The 19,874-nt window shown below is 44.6% G+C and overlaps 1 protein-coding gene across 1 annotated transcript in view; it reads left to right on the top strand.

Annotated features, from left to right (window-relative positions):
* arid2 (AT-rich interactive domain 2) overlaps positions 1 to 18,689 on the top strand; it is a 29,522-nt gene extending 10,833 nt beyond the window's left edge. The window contains exons 4-21 of the mRNA XM_034112581.2: positions 3,588 to 3,721; positions 7,060 to 7,278; positions 7,453 to 7,520; positions 7,789 to 7,858; positions 7,999 to 8,249; positions 9,341 to 9,437; positions 9,527 to 9,736; positions 10,094 to 10,258; positions 11,273 to 11,351; positions 11,464 to 11,598; positions 11,813 to 12,027; positions 12,961 to 15,113; positions 16,101 to 16,231; positions 16,312 to 16,450; positions 16,586 to 16,671; positions 16,859 to 16,982; positions 17,114 to 17,205; positions 17,718 to 18,689. Coding sequence (XP_033968472.1) covers positions 3,588 to 3,721; positions 7,060 to 7,278; positions 7,453 to 7,520; positions 7,789 to 7,858; positions 7,999 to 8,249; positions 9,341 to 9,437; positions 9,527 to 9,736; positions 10,094 to 10,258; positions 11,273 to 11,351; positions 11,464 to 11,598; positions 11,813 to 12,027; positions 12,961 to 15,113; positions 16,101 to 16,231; positions 16,312 to 16,450; positions 16,586 to 16,671; positions 16,859 to 16,982; positions 17,114 to 17,205; positions 17,718 to 17,829 — 4,480 coding nt within the window. The 3' untranslated portion in view covers positions 17,830 to 18,689. The remainder of the gene's footprint in view (positions 1 to 3,587; positions 3,722 to 7,059; positions 7,279 to 7,452; positions 7,521 to 7,788; positions 7,859 to 7,998; positions 8,250 to 9,340; positions 9,438 to 9,526; positions 9,737 to 10,093; positions 10,259 to 11,272; positions 11,352 to 11,463; positions 11,599 to 11,812; positions 12,028 to 12,960; positions 15,114 to 16,100; positions 16,232 to 16,311; positions 16,451 to 16,585; positions 16,672 to 16,858; positions 16,983 to 17,113; positions 17,206 to 17,717) is intronic.
* Positions 18,690 to 19,874: the final 1,185 nt, after the last annotated feature.

The raw sequence follows: 19,874 nt of genomic DNA, 5'->3' as shown, positions 1-19,874 counted from the left end.
CCTCTGTCGTACCATATTGAAGTATCATTATTTTTGCATCGTATCGAACTGTATCGCAACAGGGGTGAATCGTATCGTATCGTATCGTATCGCCTGGTGTTTCAAATGTATCGTTAATGTATCGTATCGTGGCAACGTATCGAGATGCGCATCGCATCGGCCTCAGTGATGGAGATGCACATCCCTAATATATATAAATAAATAAAAAATGGCAAAATGAGTGAACAGTACAACATTCTCAATGCCTTGTAATCTAGCAAATACTTTGCCTTGTTTAGAACAGAATTACATAATACAAAATGGATCGTGCAAGTTGGAATATACATTAAAGCAGTTGTTCTCAACTGGTGGGATCAGTTTCGAGTGGGTCGCAGATGTGAGTGAAGAAAAAATAAATATATTTTTTTCTTTGTGTGGGGAAAAAAGGCCCGACCGGAGACCATAATCTTCTCAATAAAACATGTTTTTTCGAGTCTTCTGGCCTATCGGAATCAAGATTGTTGCCGGAAGTCCCCACGGAGAATAACTTTGCGGTAAAATAATAAAAATGAACACATAATGAAATATGACCCCCTGTTTGATTGACAGGTCACAGAACAATGGGAGCTATCTACCCTACTTACAATTTAAAAGTAATTCACACAGACTATCTCCTCATTGCTCTTCTCTCTGTGTGGAGTCAGAACAAAGTGAAAAACAAACAATGGCATTAAATATTATTAATAGATCGGGTAGTAATAGATTTATTTATTTTCTTCTCAGAGTGTACCAGAATGCGTAGTTTATATGTTAGTATTTCTAAAAATCTGTGCCTTTTTATGTTATACAGTTCAGCTTTGATTCCATCATCTCATTAACCCTTGTTTAAAAGCATACTTTAGTTCTGTGAAGGGATATAAGGGATATATGCACTGTACTTCACTTTAATGATATGATATGCTGAAAAGCGTATATATTACAGCAAAAACATTTTGTTGAATAGATTTGAGTGTTTCAAAATTTCGGGTCGCGATTTATTGACAAAGGAAGAAGTGGGTCCCGAGGCCTGACCAGTTGAGAACCACTGCATTAAAGTATATTTCCAATGATGTGGTGTTTCCTAACAGAAAGGAAAACATCTCTATCACAGTTTTGAAAAACTAAACATTTTTTTTACCATTTGCACACATGCACTGAACACAAAGATGAAACAGTCTCACATTGCTGTCAATATCGCAATCAAGTCATTGAGGTTATTGCCATATCGTAAAATTGGAACAATGTGCACTTGCTGGTTTCACTAGTTTAACTTTTTTTTTGCTTTCAGGCAACGCAATTTTTCTGTAACGGATCCAACTATAACAGTGTTTTCTAAATTGGCTCCACCTTCAGTAAGCGCTCTTGTGGTTATTCACTAAGCACACCGCCCTCAGTCTGTGTTGGACAGCCGGCTCCATTAAATCCCAGCAAACATTTCTGTCCACAAATTGGCAGTTGGTGTGATTGCATGTCTGCTTCCACGTCCAGCAGGGGGCAATGGACTCCCACACACTTGGAGTATTCAGGAGTATCTGCACCAGTGTGACTGTAAATATCACACCACTCCTGACAGTGGCTGTTATAATGCAAATCTACTCATCACTTCTCCTGCTTCCTCTGTCACCATATGGAGGCAAAACATGTCCGTTATAATACTCGCGTTGTTTCTGCAGTTGTGGGACGTTCCTATCATAATGCATGTGTGACAAAAGGGGAAGTGCAGACATAAGCACTCCCTCCCACGTCCCCACTCATCTTCCCCCGCTGCCGTTTCCTCGCTTCTGAACCCGCGCTTGATGTCGCTGCAGTCGGGTCTATCTCTCACAGCTCTCTCTATCACACACTCTCTCTACCAATGAAGGCTGAGTGTATTTATAGTCCAGCGTGTCACCCGGCAGCCAGCAAACGGGGGATTACCTCGGCCACGATGAGCGAGTGGGGGCTTCAACAGGCTTTGTGACTCACCGCCGCACGGGCAGGGTTTACCACACTCTCTGCGGCGGTATTGAGCTGCGCGTGTGTTTTTGTTTGTCTGGCAGATTTCATTGCATTATAATGGGGAGTTTATCGAATCTTGAAGAAAGCCTGAATCGGTTGTTGCATGCTCGAAGAGATTAATTTCTCCCAAGTTAAGGGCGAACTTCTCAGGAATATGGCATTTGAAGATGTATTGTGTGCTTGCTTCTGAACAAAGCCACAGCCCGTAGTAGAACACTGGCTGTGAGCTGAAGTGGTGTTATTCCAAGAGGGGAAAAAAGCCTTTTGTAACAGTTCAACAATTAAAAGTGGGATTTTTAGAGTTGAAAATGCAAGCGTTTCTTTCCCGTTATCATATCTGAAACATTTTCTGAAGTGTCACATCTTACAGTCATGTTACACACGAACGCTGCTTTATGCTTGCTGTAGGCTACTCGTGTCATGTTGTGCCGGTCTCCCTTTCTCTTGAACATGCCTCACTTCACACCCGTGAGTCTTTGGAAGCGCCACAGGCTCGGTAGAAGAAGTGATTACTATGAGCTCCGTCAACCTTGAAACCCTCCTGAACTAGTAAAGTGAGGTGAACGCTCACCGTGGAAGCTTTTATTGCATTCTAGAATGAGACTTTTGAACTGTGAAATGTACACTGAATGTGCAGAGTCACAAAAGGACTTTCACTCTGAATTCTTAGGTAGATTCCTGTTTAAGCGTGGCACACACGTGCATTCTCCAAGAAGACACTATTTATTATATTGCCTTGGGGTTTCTGCTCGGACACGATAAGAGCTACTGGTTTCCCTCCAGTTCTCTGCTGCTTACACTGCTCATGCTACACATACACTCGTCCCATTCATTTGCTTTTAGTTCCTAGTTTGATTGTGTTACAGTGGAATCAATTAAATTCCATCTGCTGATAAGCCTGTTTGGCTTAAGAAACACCGACTCTTTTATTGAATCGAACGCAGTTAGGGAAGGGTCTTTGAAACGCTGCGGTCACATTGTGTTTTCTGGTACATTTGGGTAGGTTGAATGAACTTCCTATGTTGTATTTGCATCCGTGTGGGTTAATCAAATAGTCTCCGGGTGTAGAGCTTTTAATAGAACTTTCTATGAAAACCGTGATTTACTCGTTGTTTTCCCCTCTCAAACAACGTGGAACATGTTGTGGCTAGAATTTCAAGCACAAAGGATTTAAGTACATATGCAAGTGCATTATCAGAGCCTTTTATTTAATCAGTAGTCAGGCAAACGGTCGGGAAAGTATAACAAATACCAGTCAAACCGGTTATCAATTCTTATCAAGATTGATGAAATACTGTATCCCTTCAGGTCCGAGTGACGCTCATTCATTATTATTTTTTAGATATAGCCAACGGGAAGTCATTTTTGTTTCATGTTGTCAAAGAATGTACTTGTTAGGAGTTTGTACCAGAGAGAAATAACTTCATAGGAAACAGTTTGTGCATAATAAAAAAACAAGTTATTTTTAGCCTCTCAAGAAAGAAAGCAAAGCATAAATTCACACCATTATTTACACAAGACAAGTCTCGGCTAATCGTCTGTTTTTGTCTTCTTTTTTTTCCCCTCCGCAGATACTTGGAGAAATATGAGAAAGTCCACCACTTCGGTGAGGATGATGAGGAAACGCAGCCGGGGAATCCAAAAAACCTTCTTCCAATCGGTGCAATTCCCAGCTCTTATAACTACCAGCAACACAGTGTATCAGGTAGGCAGAGGGTTTCTTCTTGTGTGCTCCGTGCTTTGTATTCCGAAGCGCTCTTCCTGTCGTAACGAGTTCACTGTGTGTTTCTGTCTGGGTCACGTCTGTATCGGGTACGGCCCGGGATTCAGTTTCTCTTTGCATATTTTCTTCTTTTCTGTCTCGTCTGCCAACTCAAACACTTGGTTGTTACGCAGATGTAATTACAGCAAAGCATCACTTTGTCAGAGCTGTGTTTGTCAAATTCATGACAAACTGGCCAGCCCCCAGGTCTAGCGTATGTGTAAGAAGCACACAAACAGCTGTTTTTTTTTTTTAATAGAAGGTTGAATTTATTTCACAAAAAATATTGAAAGGAATATGCTGATTGCAAGTAAACCGTAAAAGATAGTGTGTCGTCCAGCTGCAGCGATGACCGGAGCACAGGCGGCATCTGCAGTCAGTTAGTTCGCCTGTCTGGAGAGTTGGCAGCTGCCGTGTTGCGTGCATTTTTGGGTCACATGCAGCCACGTTCCCTGCCCTTCACCACATCCATTAGTTTGTGTAGAGTCTGTCTTATGAAGTCAGCAGTAACGTCATGGCTTTGAACGTAGCAGAGCAGTGTGTGGATAAGTGCTCCACCTCTTCAGGACAAGCTCCCTTCCCTGATCAATGTGAAGAGGGTTAGCACAAACTCACTTAAGGTGGGCTTATCTTTAAGATGGACTAGCTTTTTCTTTTTTAATGATAATGGCGAAGCATAGAAGTTTAAATGTTGGCAACATTATATATATATATATATATATATAGTGTTTGAAATATTGTCCAATTACTTTTAACAATAAACACCTAGGGGTTAGCCGGTCTGCTCCTTTTCAAATAGCTGTTAGTCATTTTATTAATATTGTCTCCAGTTTTTCACACAGAGAAAGCAATCTATTCTTTTGTATTGTTTTTAAATAAAATAAAAACCTGCTGATTTTAAGCAATCTTTCCATTCCAATACTGACTGACATTCCTCACTTTTATCTCACAGCAATCCATTTACTTCAGTTCCTACCTTGCCAAGCACTGCTGTGTTTGAATCAAGGCTGTGAAGGCTTTTGGTGATGCCTCTTTGTTCTTGAAGCTTGCCTTTGCTGCTGTCTTGATGAAACTGAACAACCACATTGTGTTTCAAACTAAATGTTTTGCGCACCTGGCCAGCTTCTTGTTAGTACTGGCCACACGGTGAATGGGATGTGTCCATTAGCCCCCCGGCGCTGTAGAGTGGACCGCCGCGCTCTGGGGTAATTGTCTATCCTGACAGCAGTTATTGATGAAGGAAAGGAAGGAGAGTGCACGCATTGGCTTCCCCCTCAGCTTAGATTGGAGCCTGCATCCTTTTTAGTCCCCGGCTCTTTTCTCTAAAAGACGATGGTGAACTTTCTCATTTACTCCATTACATTACACGTTACTTGTTAGACGCTTTTATCCAAAGCGACTTACATACTCAATACTGTGGACAATCCCCACAGGAGCAATTTGGGGTGAAGTGTCTCAGGGACACAACGACATGCTGACTGCAGTGGGGTTTGAACCCTTGACCCCCTGATCCCAACACCAAGGCTCTATCCACTGTGCTGCACGCCTCCCTACTAGAGAGGAGTCTCATTGCTCCGAGGAGACAGACATTAAAGAATGGTGTTCCTCCTGCAGCTTTATGGGCAACTGTTTGTGAAAGCTTATTATAGGTTTTAGGTTGTGTGGGATGACTCTTAATGCTTTTTCTAGTAGGAGTGCAGAAGTGGCTGAAACCAATCATTTCAGGAATTTAAGAAATAGACATTTAAGGCAGCTGTAATCAATAAACATTTACATATTATACTTATTTGAATGATTATCGTAAATGTGTCATACGTACGTGTATGTCCTTGTGGAATAGCTTGTTAGGCTTTATTTGAGACGCTGAACAAAAAGGGAAAAAACATACTGTTTATCAATTATCAAACAAGTTGTCATTACAGTTTTTGTTGTGATTAAAACATTTGTAAACAAAATGCTTAAGTGCCCTAATAGTCATGGCTCTAACTAGACTATTAGGAGCTGAAGAGTCTCAGTGGGGATCAAAGACATTTCTGTATTACCTTATTTGGCATTTCCTATTGTCACATCTGACACTGATAACGATACATCTGCAGTTATCTACTATTTTGGCCTGGCTGATGTTATTGGTCTAGCTCCATTACAGTTTGATAAGTAAACTGCATGTACCCCCGGCTCTGAGTCCAAATGTAACGGTAATGCGGTCCGACAGCCAGGCTGGCATCTATGTTGGCTCAGCGCGCTCAATGATGGTTCATTATTTGACAGGTCGGTCTGTAAATCTCTCACCGAACTTTGGTCTTCTCCGTTATCGCGTTTGGTCGTGGGACGGCGGTTATTCCTCTCTGCTCGTACTGCATTCCCCGTCAGGTGCCAGGTTTCCCATCAGCCCTGCAGCATGAGCACACGGACAGCTTTTGAATAGAGCAACTCGGCTGCACAAACCTTTTCAGCAAGGAAATCAAATTCACTCAGCGGGACTTTTCTCTGCTTTATGATTGGTTTCCAGAGGCAGCAGTTCACAAAGATCCTGCACCAAATGGAAATAGCCACTGTAAGGAAAGAATACTCCTATGCAGAGGAATGTTTGATGGCAGAAAATCAACCTACATTAAGGGAGGAGACTCGGGTCTTTGATGCCGAGTTCCCTTTCAAAGACTGGATCATCTGTCTTTTTTTAAGCTGCTGGGTAACATTCAAGTCTCTTTTCTTTCCCCACACAATGACCATTGCTATTTAGGATTAGAAGTCATTATAAAAACCCATCATGGAGTCAAAGACCACACAATTAAAAGTTAAGAGTGCACTCGTGTTCAACACAAGACACGGCTCATCAAACTAATTCAAACTAAACACAGCTTTCCCTGAAAAGCTTAATGGCCCATTTGGTTTGCTTAAACTCTGGAAATGGGAAGTTTAACCGGCTAAATGTGCGATTGTCGTACTTGCATAAAATATGGTAGGAAATCGCCTTTCACCGCTTCATGTTGGATTTTTGTGCCAAATAAATTCCTTTAAAAAAAAAAAAAAAAAAAAGACTCTGACTGTCAAAAAATGTAATGCAGACTCTGACCAGGAACTCCTTTTCAAACGCACTTACTTCTGAGAAGTAGGAAAACAATTCCAATATAAAGCCAAAGATGGCGTTTATCAATGTTGAAATGTGTCCACAACTGTTTGTCGGTGTTGAGACTCGTAGTAAAGGACGCCTTTCTCACCCCTCAGCTCTTATTTCGGAATAGGTTAAGTAATGCCGGAATTTGTTTCCTCTTTTCCTCCAGACTATCTCCGCCAAAGCTATGGACTGTCTTTGGATCTGGTTCCGCCATGCGACTACAACAAACTGGTGCTGTCTCTCCTCTCGGGCCTACCCAACGAAGTGGACTTCGCTGTTAACGTGTGCACGCTGCTTTCCAACGAGAGCAAGCACTCCATGCAGCTGGACAAAGAACCCAAACTGGTGACGCTGCTGCTGGCCCACGCCGGCGTCTTCGACGACTGTACGTTCAGCACCTCACTCGGACGCTCTACAGATGATCATTAGTTAGATTATTTCTCCTTTTTGTGCTCCTTACCCCCTCCTAGATATATTTTATCACAGGAGAATCGTAGAAGGATGATACTGAACTCTGTTGCTGTACTCTAACCTTACATCTTCATCTGTGACTTTGTAGCACTAGGCAGCTTCTCTGGGGTATTCGGGGCGGACTGGAAGGAAAAGACCTCCCGGGACTTTGTCAGGGTAAAGTAGAAAAACGGATGTATTATTTCGATCCCTTCTGCATGTTGTGTTTTAATTTGGAAATGATATATAGATATTACATAGTGGGTCATTTAGGATTCAACAAAGAAGAATATGTGAAATAAGGAAGCCAGTGTCTCTGGTTCTGCTGCAATGAGTTTGATTACTTTTCACTGGAGCCGGACATTAGTTCGGGTCTGTTATAGTCTGATTGACTAATTATTGTTATTGTTAAAATGCACTGCTAACAGCTGCTGTTCTCCTGCAGTTCTGGAAGGATGTGGTGGAGGACGATGAAGTCAGGGAGCTGATCTGGGACAAGAACAGTCGGGCACAAGGTAAACACGCTTTTGCAATATTATCTTTTAGCCCTACCACATATTGCTACCTGGGATTTTGATATTGCACTAATCCTTATTGCTCCTGTTCTTTTTTGATAAATGGATAATAAAGCATTGTTTACTGTTCCTCTCCCCAGAAGGTACGTCGTGTGAAGGGCGCTGGCAGAGCCTCTTCCACCCGCCGCGGAACTCGGGCATCAGCGACATGGAGGCGCAGCGGGTGCTGCAGATCGCCGTTATCCTGCGGAACCTCTCATTCGATGAGGCCAATGTCAAGCTGCTGGCTGCCAACCGAACGTGCCTGCGCTTCCTCTTGCTCTGCGCCCACTGTAACCTCATCTCACTCCGACAGCTCGGACTGGACACGCTGGGCAACGTGGCTGCCGAGGTTGGTGGGCTCTTGTTGATTATCATTTCATATACTTAAGCATTTTGAGAAATATTGCGAGTATTACTCGAGACACTTTTTTCCAACACTAGACACTTGAGGTGTTGATGCTGATTCTACAGACTCTCCTCTTTAATCATAAATTAATTTCATAAGTTTCATCTGAACTAATAAGAAACCTTGCAATCTGTGTGTTGCACTACTCAGGGGTCCGAAAAGATCTATTTGACCCCTCCCCTGTACCACAGTGGTCCAATCATAGCATGGCAACAGTCACTTGACACTTTTCCCACCTCGTGTAGCATTAACCGTTAGCAAAAGTGATGCTAGCTGTTTGAAGAGTTTAAAGGAGCTTCTCAGGCTTCCACAAACCCCAAAAATAAAATAAGATGTTCTGACATACACAGCGGTTAGTTAGAAAACAAGCCTGCATTGTCCTTTTTGCAATATCAGTTACATTCATCAATTAAATTATTCTTTTTGCGATAAGCAAAATCCACTTTAGCATGTTTTCTCTGACATTAGGGCGCTTTCCTCCAAGCTGTGTTAGGTCTTCAAAGCAGTCTAATTTTTCAAGATTCACATATTTATTTGACCAAGGGGAACCTTCTCCTTTCGAACGGGCATCAAACTCTTGAACCTAGAAAAAACAAAGGCTTAATATGTTAGTGATTTAGTGTCTGAATACGTCCCAATGTGCTTGCTTCAATTTTAAATACCACATGTATTTGTATGAGATGCATGTTGACGAGCTGATGTCTATTTTTAGAAACTACGCTGCATATTGTCACTGATGGTATCCGTTGAGCCTTTGATGGTTGGGGGTTAGGGCAGTAAGCACATATTTCAGATATGATACTGCAAAGGCTTCTTTTAAATAATTATATTATTGTTTACATACTGCGACCAAGAACACCAAATCAATAATGTCATAATGGGATTATTGTGGTTTGGCTATTTGCCAGCAAGTCACGCCTTTTTGTTTGGTTCAATGTAGTTATTTTAATGTCAAAATATTTGTGTTGTACTTATTGCCAGCTGTCTTGGTGCACGGTGGGTTTGATTAATAAATGCGGTGTGATTTATTACAGCTCCAGCTGGATCCCGTGGACTTTCGGACGACTCATCTGATCTTTCACACAGTCACCAAATGTTTGATGTCCAGGGACCGGTTTCTCAAGATGAGAGGTGAGAGTTGTGGCCGGCTATGACTTATTACCATCAGTATGCCGTGTGAAGCACCTGAAGATACATTTCTCGGTGTGTGTCTCTTCCAGCCATGGAAATCCTGGGCAACCTCAGCAAGGCCGAGGACAACAGTGTGCTTATCTGTGAGTACGTGGACCAGGACTCGTACAGGGAGGTAATAATGCTCCTCACCCTGCCTGACCTCATGCTTCTCATGGCCTCTCTGGAGGTGCTGTACCTGCTGGCCCAGCTCGGAGAGATTCCCTGCAGCAAGATCGCCTCCGTCGACCATAGCATAGGTAGGAATCCTCTCCTCTCCTGTCCATGTCTTTGGTTTGCTTGTAAACAAAATATGCTAGCAGCTCACACAAAAAGACTTTGGCGACCACAGTTTTCGGCCTAATAGTCAGAAGTTGCACTTTTGTTTTCATTCTACTTAATAACTGAACCCAGGGCTTGAAATCAAGTGTAACACAGGCTTCTTGTGTTTGCCTGCCAAGTTTCAGCCCCCTCGTCTTTCCATTCAAGAATAACTGGCTCAAATGACTGTTTCTTATCTTAAGGAATCAGGCTTACCCTCTTTCCGCAGTAACATTGTGATCTGAAATGGAACTGCTCGTTCACTGCTGACCTTTGTGCCTCCTCTTCTTCCTCAGACTTGTTAGTGCGGCTAGTGTCGGTCGACCTTCATACGTTCGGACCTGACGCCCTCACGGCGGTGCGGTTGATCGAGCACCAGGCCAACGCGGAGCCGGCGACCGAGGTCCGACCCCAGCTGGTGGAGCAGGTCCCCGCAGCCGTGCAGGGAGCAGCAGCGCCTGGTGAGGGTCTCAAGTTTGCTGAGCGTTGCTAGCTTATTAAACCACCAAAGGTCAATTTTAGCATTTTTAAGGAAACTTCATATGCTGACTTTTAGCTTTGGGTGTAGGGAAATGAAATATTATGGTCCCCTGGAAATCTGTAGTAAACTCTATCTTCACTAAAGTTATATATTTTAAGGCTATGCAAAACTTGACCTTTTTAAAATTGAGTTTTTTCCAAATCAAATATGTAACATGAAAAATCTGCTGCTTTTGTATTCTGATTCTGGCCAGACACTAAGATGTTTGGCATTTGAATGATCAAGAAAGTCATTTAAATTATACAAATGACCACCAGGTGACACACAACAACAGATAGGAGGGTGCTGTGGTCATGTGGTAAGGTAACGGACAAACTTAACTTTTCTGAACCAACACACTATAGAGCTGCTTCACCACATTTAACTTAGCAGGAATTCAAATCAAGTTTTTTGGGGGAGTCAAATTTAAAATGCGATGAATAGACACAAACATACTGAGATTGACTCTGCAACTGATTAGTGGAAGAACGAGACTAAAAGCCATTTCACAAAAAGCTTCTGTTATAATTATAAAAAACCTGACAGCAGCTAGGCATAAATAAGGGCAGCCAGAGTCAAGCAGTCTTCTATATTCTAACCTTTTCATAAAACTGATGAAATAACTTGAAATAAAAGTTTTGAACACGGTTATACACGAATTATCTAAGAGCCGATTTAATCGAATATTTTGTAGTTTTAAATCTCTCTCCACCAATATCATGGTGTGTTGAGACGTGTGCAGATGTAACAGCAGCTTTCCAACCTTCTCACATCACCATATGTGTGTGAATTACCAGACATAGACCCCCCCCCACCCTTGGAAGTGTCATTCCTTTGCTGTCAGTGAGACGCACAGTGCTGCCATCTAGTGGACAGCCTGGGGACTGCTACAAACGGGCAGTTGCTTGAAAGCATGAACCTATTTTAAATGTATTCTTTCTTTTGATCTTTTCAGGAACGAGGGTCCCAGTTCAATCCGCCCAACCACCACCGGGTATTGTTGAACTAGATGGGGAAAAGTTTATCCTGCAGTGGTAAGAATAATTCACCTGTAAATGAAGGAAAACATTTCAAAGTCTGGTCCTTGTAGCTATGGTCGTCTGTCTGTTGGTTGCATAGTAACCCCTCTGTGTGCTTCTCTAACAGGCTGAACGCACACTTTGAGACAAACTCCGATGGCGCTGTGTCACGATCAGAAATGTACTCGGAGTACTTGTCCACATGCAGTAAAATGGGACGAAGCAACATCCTGAACTCCACAGGCTTCCTCAAATGTCTGCGGTTAGTACCCAGTCTTTTTCTTTAATGATGTTTGGGATTCAGAGAAACTTAAGACAGTTGCAGAAGTACTGTTGAAGTGTTTATAGTTGAAGCTAATTTGAAATACCAATACAGTTAAAATGTTTAAACCTGAAGTGTGGTTGTAGTGTTAATGATCTACGACAAAGTTGGCAGCAAATATTAAGTTCCCCTTTGTGTCCTCTTCCCTCTACAGCACTGTGTTTCCCAACCACACGATGCGGCGGCAAGAGGAGTCCAAGTCCAACGGTCAGGTCCACATCCTGCTGGTGGGGCTGAGGCGCAGGGCCATCCCCCTGCCCATCCAGCTGTACTACCAGCAGCCACAGCAGCAGCAGAGTCCGGCAGCAGCTGCAACCCCCCCAGCAGCCCGACGCATGGCTCCTGGAGACCCTCAGGTCACGCCAACAGGTACAACTGCCACCACGATTCATGTTCTTTCATTCACTGTTTCTCTGGGAGAGACAATGGGGAGGCTCACACTGTAAGAGCCTGTGCTGGTCAGAAAGAAATGTGTTAAAGGTCTTTGGAAGTATTTTTCAGCGTGGACCCTGTTTTCCCATGCTGTTATGTCGAAGTGAGTAATGGGCACAACAGTTTTTGAAATCAGTCCAGTATGGAGTGAGAGCGCTGGCAGCTGGGAAGAGTTGTGCTGCTGTTTTTTAGAATTTCTTGTAGTATAAAAAGCATTGCATATTGTTTTCTAATAGATTTTTCATTTTTATGAATGAATGAATGTTAAATGCATTATTGGGGTTTCCCTTTCTTGCAGTCTGTTAATATAGGTTTTCTTTGCATCTAAATGGTCTGCAAAGGCTAAAATCCCAAGTTCCAAAAAACAGTTTCTCTCCCTCAGAGCCCAGTCTGCTTTAACAGAGGGGGGAAAGAGGTGCTACAGGCAGTATGAGAAAAATAAAGCACCTTTTGAACATTAAAGCATGGAAACTCATCTCAGTAGAAGCACAAAATACAAATATGAGACCTGAAATGAGCATAATATGTCATCTTTAAGCTGATTTCCACAGTGTGGATGAGGCTCAAGCCTCTTGAGAAATGTTTCCCCTTCCCATTATGGTGGCAAAAACAATAATTGTATCGGACACACATTGAAGGATTACATCGCAGCTGCCATCAGCAGCAGGCTCTTTTAAATACTGGACCAATTTCAAGAAATTGTAATTTGGACACAAACATGGGATTATAAGGTCCAGGTGGAGTTACCAACGATAGAACATTAAACACATTTACAAGAAGATTAAAGAGAGTCTTTGTAAACTGAAAACGAGTTATATTAACCTAAGTAGGATCTTGGCTCTGACCCGTTCTGTGTTGATGTGTCACCAGGCTTACCTCTCGGGCCTCCCGGTCTTGGACCCCAGTTTGTGAGGGTCCTCAACCCCAGCATCAGCACCGCTGCTGCTGCCGCACAGGAAGCTCCTCATGCTAACCACCCGACTGTTTCCTGCCACCCCGCGTCTCCGCCGGTACCCATCAATCCTCTGGCAGCAGCCCAACAGGTCCGTCCTGGTCCAGTGATCCAGATTCCAACGTCGACACCAGGCACACAGAACCACAGCCCACAGAACCCTGGGGCTCCCCCCACGGCTCAGCTACACTCACCCATGCTGCCCACAGGGACGCCTGTCACGCTCTTTCAGCAAGTACCGCAGGGCCACATCCTCACCGCCAGGGTGCAAGGGGTGTGCCCCCCGCAGGTGGAGGCACCCTCTTCTTCCATCCAGTTGGGACACAGTCAGACGCCCAATTCCCAGGGGTCACGAGGCACATTTCAAAATATCGCCCCCAAACCAGCACCAGGGGCGGCTGGACCAGCAGCCAGTCCCAGCCAGCAGCAGCAGAGTGTGGTCTTAGTCAACCCCCAGCAGAGCCAAGCATTCAAGCCCGCCATACACCAGATAGTTCTCACAAACCCCTCCGCTGTTCCCGGCGCCCAGACTATCCAGATAGCAGGGCAGACTGGAGTTTCAAGCCCCTGCCCGCCCCCCACTACAAATCAAACTGTCAGCCAGTCGCTGTCAATGAAGCGGCAGCTCCAAATGATCCCCCAACCTCCTCCCCCTCAGCCTACCTCCACCGAGTCTAGCTTGATCAAACAGCTACTGCTTCCAAAGCGAGGGCCCTCCACCCCGGGAGGAAAGCTCATCCTACCCGCTCCCCAGGTACCCCTTCCCAACAGCACGTTAGCCCCCAGTCCACAGGTCATGTACCAGCCGAGCTACAGTAGCCAGAATCCCTCTCCTCAGCAGCTCAATGTCCAGCTGGTTCCTGGTCAGCTTCCCTCTGCAGGAGCCCCCGCCCCCCAGACGGTCCAGCTGTTGCCAGGCCATCTCCTCTCCACCAGCAGCTCAGGGGCCGCGACCGTCATCCAGGGCCCCCCGGCAGCGGGACAAGTTACATTCACCGTGGTCCCCAACACTGGCTTCCCCTCCTCCACTGCTGCTGCTGTCAGTCAGGGTGCCGTGGCGCCTGGTGTTCCCCCTCCTCCATCCTCTACTGCCTCAGTGCCCCCCCATGCCCCAGCAGCTCAGCCACTGCCAGCTCCCCTCAGAGGAGACAAGATCATTTGTCAAAAGGAGGAGGAGGCCAAGGACGCCACAGGGCTGCACATCCACGAGAGAAAGATAGAGGTGATGGAGAACTCCTCGTTGGGAGAAGGCAAAACCAGTAACGGCGACGTGGCGGGAGGCGCCAAGCTGCTAAATGGTAGGAAGTGCATGGAGTCTAATCTACCTCCATACCACTCAGGGAACAGCCAGGAGGCGCTCAATGGCCCGACAACGGAGGCACACCCTGCTAATGGTAAGCAGGCTCTCTCCCACAGCACCAACCCTCTGGAGGGAAACCCCGACCCCAAAAAGACCCTCGTCAACGGGGTGTGTGACTTTGATCGGGTAGACGGTGGTGGTAACTTAAGCAAAAACATTCCAAATCACATTGCTTCCAAACAGTACTTTGGGAACGGGCAGGTGGGCCCCACTGAGAAGAGTCACGGATCAGACCCCCCTCCTCCTTGTCCTCCGCACCCCCAGCAGGACATTGCCAAAGCCCAGCAGGCCGAGCGCCTCGCTAACGGACCCCAGGCAGTAGGCAACAGACCCCCCTCGGAATTAACCAACGGACCTATGGGGCCAGGCCACAACGTGCCTGTGCTTAGGCAGCAACTGCTCCCCAGCTCCACCCTCCCCCCAACCGCCACTGTTACCTCCCAGGGTCCCGCAAACGGCATGCCCTCAGAGGCTCGGGGTCTCAAGAGGCCGGCGGAGAGCGAGGACCGCAGTGCGGCGGCGGTGTCCTCTGGGATCCCCAACAAGGTGGGGGTGCGGATCATCACCATCAGTGACCCCAACAACGCCGGCAGCAGCTCCACCATGGTGGCGGTGCCAGCAGGAACAGACCCAAGCACAGTAGCCAAAGTAGCAAAAGAGAACGCCGCTCAGCAGAGGAACTGCTCGCCCACGCTGACGGCCGGCCTCACGGTGAGTCTCACAGATACCACACTCCTAATGTCACCGAGAGTGTCAGACGAATGAGTGAGCATGATAAACCAATGTTTGCCCGTCCAGTTTACCAACTGCTTTTTGCGTAAAGAGATGCATTTACACTCAGCAGAACATATTATATGTTGCTTTCACAGTCCAGGCCTGGAGACTGTAAAACATGTGCTTTTTTTTTTTTAAAGGAGGGTATAATAAAAATCACTTTTTCCCATCCTTTTATACACGTGATTCTGCGGTGTCTGCCATCGCACAAACTGTGAAATGACTATGGCAACCTAGTCAGTTATTTACGGAAACATGGTAATCAACAACGCATTCAGATTTGGCGGCCCTTGCTCAGTCATATGCCAGGCTCATACATCAATATAGTTTCAGACAGTTGGTTAGAATACAGTTTTATTCAGATCATTGGCTATTATAAAATCCCCTACAGGTTTCTGAAGACCCTTTTTATTACAATACATAATCAGTATTAGTTTGGTATGCTTTACTGATCAACTGAAAATCCTGGAGAAAAGCCAAGTGTTATTGGGATCTTTCATGCGGTTCTAACGGTTTTCTCTATAAAATATAATCAATAATAACTGTGATCCTAAATGCAAAATATCCTACTCGACACCCACCAACACACTTTGCTCACATGAGTATTGTGTGGAGTCTGTGGCGCAGTGCGTTAGTGCGCTGATCTTCGGATCAGGAGGTCACAGGTTCGATCCCCACTGCATGCCGTTGTGTCCCCCGACAAGTAACATGTAATGGAGGTTAAGAAGGTGATGTCAGTTAAGACCATTTGACTTTCACCGATACCCACCTCCTAAAGCAAATCAGCTGAGAGAACAACTTCTGCCCAGAGTCTGGCCTCGGTTACATCTCAGCCAACACATCATGGATTGTAAAAGTCCTATTTTTATGTCATGGGTTTATAATATATCAAATATCTCATACATTTATTTGCTATTTTCTCAGCCTGCAGTAACGCCGCCTGTATCGCAGCCAGGAGGAAACCACAGCCCAGCACAGCAGAGCCCCGCAGCCCCCCCGGAGCAGCCCAGGAAAGCTGGGCACAACTTCAAGTGTCTGTGGCAGTCCTGTAAACGGTGCGCGTCTCAGACATCCAATCAGATTTCTCCTCGTGTAAATGGAGCTTTGTGCTGATAACTTCTGCTTTCTTCTCCAGGTGGTTTGAAACGCCGTCTCAGGTGTTTTACCACGCGGCGACGCAGCATGGTGGGAAAGGCGTATATGGAGGCCATTGTCAGTGGGAGGGGTGTGAACCCTTTCCCCGGCAGAGACTGTCCCTGATCACACATCTACAGGTAACACTCCATCCGCTTTCCCCGGATTGTAGCCGCGGATGTTTGCTCAGCGTTTTTGCTATTGCACTCTTTATTGTACCATTACCATGTCATAAAATCCTAAAACAAGATGTTTCCTACTCTTTCTTTTTCCAGGATAAGCATTGTTCTCGAGAGGCTTTACTGGCTGGACTCAAACTAGAGGAGCAGCAGGCACAAAGTCCCAATCAGACTACTTCCCAGTGCGTACACATTTCATTATTAATCTCCACACGACATTGATGCCTAACGAAACACTGTATTCTTGTTTTGGTCATTTTCATAAGCATGGGGACTGGTTTGCTGAAGGGAATTGGCACGGAACGAATCAGAAATGCTGCATTACAATTTCCGTGTTTGACTGTTGTCTGTGCTTGATGCATTGTGAAGGACTCCGCCAGCGGCAGGCAGTACTCCGACACCGCGACCACCGAAGGCCATCGTGAATCATCCAAGCGCAGCTCTCATGGCTCTTCGTAGAGGCTCTCGAAACCTGGTCTTCAGGGACTTCACTGTGAGTAAAACAAGCTGACCTATTCTTCAAAGTCACTCTTGTATGAAAGCTCCTAGTTGGCCATGGTGGACGTTATTACCTTTCCTGATCATCCTAATTCTTGAATATTTTCTGTTTGTTTCCTCTCCTAGGATGAGAAAGAGGGACCAGTGACCAAACACATCCGACTAACTGCTGCCTTAACGTTAAAGAACATCGCCAAGCACTCTGATGGCGGTCGCATGTAAGTGTAGCGCGGAGTGAGACTGCCGTTTGTTCCTTTCGTACAGTTGTCTATAGCAAATGTATATCCTGGTTTGGTTTGATGAAGATTCAGATATGGCAGTTTTAGTGCTTTCAAATGTTAGACATTTCTTGTAAAAATGACTTGTGGAACCACAAAGTACACTTTATTTTCCATGTGTAGAAACCTTGTAAGTTCTGTAAGCCACAGGACATGACCGCTTCCAATTCATAAGAATAAGTCGCCTAGCAACTAAGGAAGCGAAAGCAATAGCATTCAAGTAATGTCTGGAGAGGAGAGTGTCTGGAGCCATTTAAAAAAAAAAGGAGAAGGCGCACATTGCACCTTTTTTCAACAAATTGTGTCGGAGGTGATTTATCCATGTGTTAGTGTTGTTCTGGATTGCATTGTATTGATAGAGCAGTTTTTTTTTATCACTTCTTGTAGAGTTTTTTTTTGTTGGAATGTAGCAAAACAATCTTAACTTTGTGTTTCCTCTCCTTGTCTCTCAGGTTGGTAAAGAGGCATGAGACGCACCTCTCCGTGCTCGCGCTAAGTAACATGGAGGTTTCCACCACGCTCGCCAAATGCCTTTATGAACTGACGCGCGCTCTCCAGGCTTAACGCCAAAAGGACAAGCTCAACAACCCCCCCACAAACCTCTCCTCCTCCGGAGCCCAGAGGAGGAAACCACCAGTCGTAGCGGGTCTGCAGGGGGAGCGGAGGGCAGGAACCCGGAACAACAACAACCCTCTTGCCAACCCCCTCTCATCCCTAACCTCCTTCCTGCCGCATCCACACACACTCACAAATATAAACTGCCACGGGGTCTTCCACCAGCTGCCCACCAGGGGGGGCTCTTTAAGACTGCTTCCCTGAGGGACTCTACCGACGAAACTCTAAAATACGAGCACATTTTCCTTACGTTTTTTGTTAATTTTATTTTCCTCTTGGTCTCGTGAACTGATGTGTGCGTTGGAATGAGTGGCGGTCGACTGAAGAGGATGGATTGGAGCGAAGGGGGCGGGGCTAATGTAGGACTCTCACCGATTGGTTGGAGGAGGACTAAGCTGGCAACCGGCGCAGATTTAGAAAAAAAAAATCTTTAGGAACTTGGTAGCTTGGTTTTCTTACTTGAGTCAATATATTTTCACTTATTTATTATTGAAATGAATACCATTACAATTAATGAAAAAGAATCTTGTAAATATGTTGTGAATATATATAAAGAAGATCCTCTTTGATGCCGATGCAGCCACTGGAGAACTTGCTCTGTGGAGTAATAGAAGCATTACTTTGGTAGAATTGAATAAAGTAGTATGTTTTTTGTTTGTTTTGCTTTTTTTTATGATCCCTGGTCACTTGTATCTAATGTGATTCTATACTCAGCATTGGATGAATGTACTTAAAAACCTGTAAATAATTCTGCAAAGGTACTGATGCTGTAAAGCTTAAGGAGGGGATAAAAACAGTTTTTTGTGGAACTGTGACATTTTTTGTATAATAATACCTTGTAGAACTCATTTTGCTGGCTGAAAGAGTATGGAATAATATATCTCATGTCATTTTGTAGAAGAAAAAAAATATTGAAGGTATTCTCTTCCCTTCCTCTTCCCTCACAAGCCCCCCCCCCCCCCCCCTCAACACGCACACACACGTAACATTTATCCACTGTAAGCATTTTGTCATTGTACGGGCACAGTGTGCGTACCAAAATTGTTTTGTATTTGTAAATTGGTTTAAATACATGGAGTTTTTATACAGGTTTTCTCCTGTGTTCTTTGCTTTACGTGCAGGTATGATATTTTCTTCACTACTTTTTTCTATCTTAATATAGTGTGGAGTTTTATTGTACTATTTTTTCATTCTTAATACCATGCCACATTCCGGCTCACGTCCTCAGACTGTCCTCTCTACCGTGTGTTGTGTAACATTTCTGACTGCCTGTCGTATTAGCATCTGACCGGGGCGACCCCACCATCCTCATTTCTGCGGTGTCGGTAGGATGTGTGACTATACATAGACCTAACAGTCTGTTAGAGATTGGCTTTATTTACTTTGGTGACTGTTTATAGTTTTTAAATAAAACACTGAACATTTTGCTCTGGTTTTATGCTTGTTTTTGTGTCTTGCAATTTGTCCCACTTTCTCTAACCAGGGGACATGGCTCTTAATCCATTTTATGAGGAGAGAAAGGATTTCAGCCTTTTTAGAAGATTTCATGGGAAAATATTCTGTTGCTGAATGATGGAAGGCCAACAAGATTTCAGGTTGGTAATGAGTTTATCATGGATAGTTTTGCATTGCGGAGTTTGCTCTGTGTGGGGAATGGTTTCAGACTGTACACAGTAATAGTTATGTGCGTAGAGAGGGACCGTTGAAGAAGCGGATAGAAAAACTTGAGAATGTAGAATATAAACTTGAAGTAAACGCTGATAGTGATGGGATTAAGGTATTCTTTTCACTGTAAGAGATACATAGTGCAATAAGGAGGGGGTAATACTGCCCCTTGGAGGGATCACCTGGAATATAAAATATTTAAGCATATGGAAGATGCATTGGAGGGGATCTTGGCTCTTATATAAATAATTTGTTCAATGACTGAATTAAATCATTCGAAAAGATGAATGTATGATGCAGGCATTCGGGGCACTACGTTGAATTGGAGG

Source organism: Pseudochaenichthys georgianus, chromosome 23 (genome assembly GCF_902827115.2).
Source record: "Pseudochaenichthys georgianus chromosome 23, fPseGeo1.2, whole genome shotgun sequence".
Lineage (NCBI taxonomy): Eukaryota > Metazoa > Chordata > Actinopteri > Perciformes > Channichthyidae > Pseudochaenichthys > Pseudochaenichthys georgianus.
The sequence above is the reverse complement of the archived record's forward strand: the minus strand, read 5'-3'. Positions and strand labels throughout refer to the sequence as shown.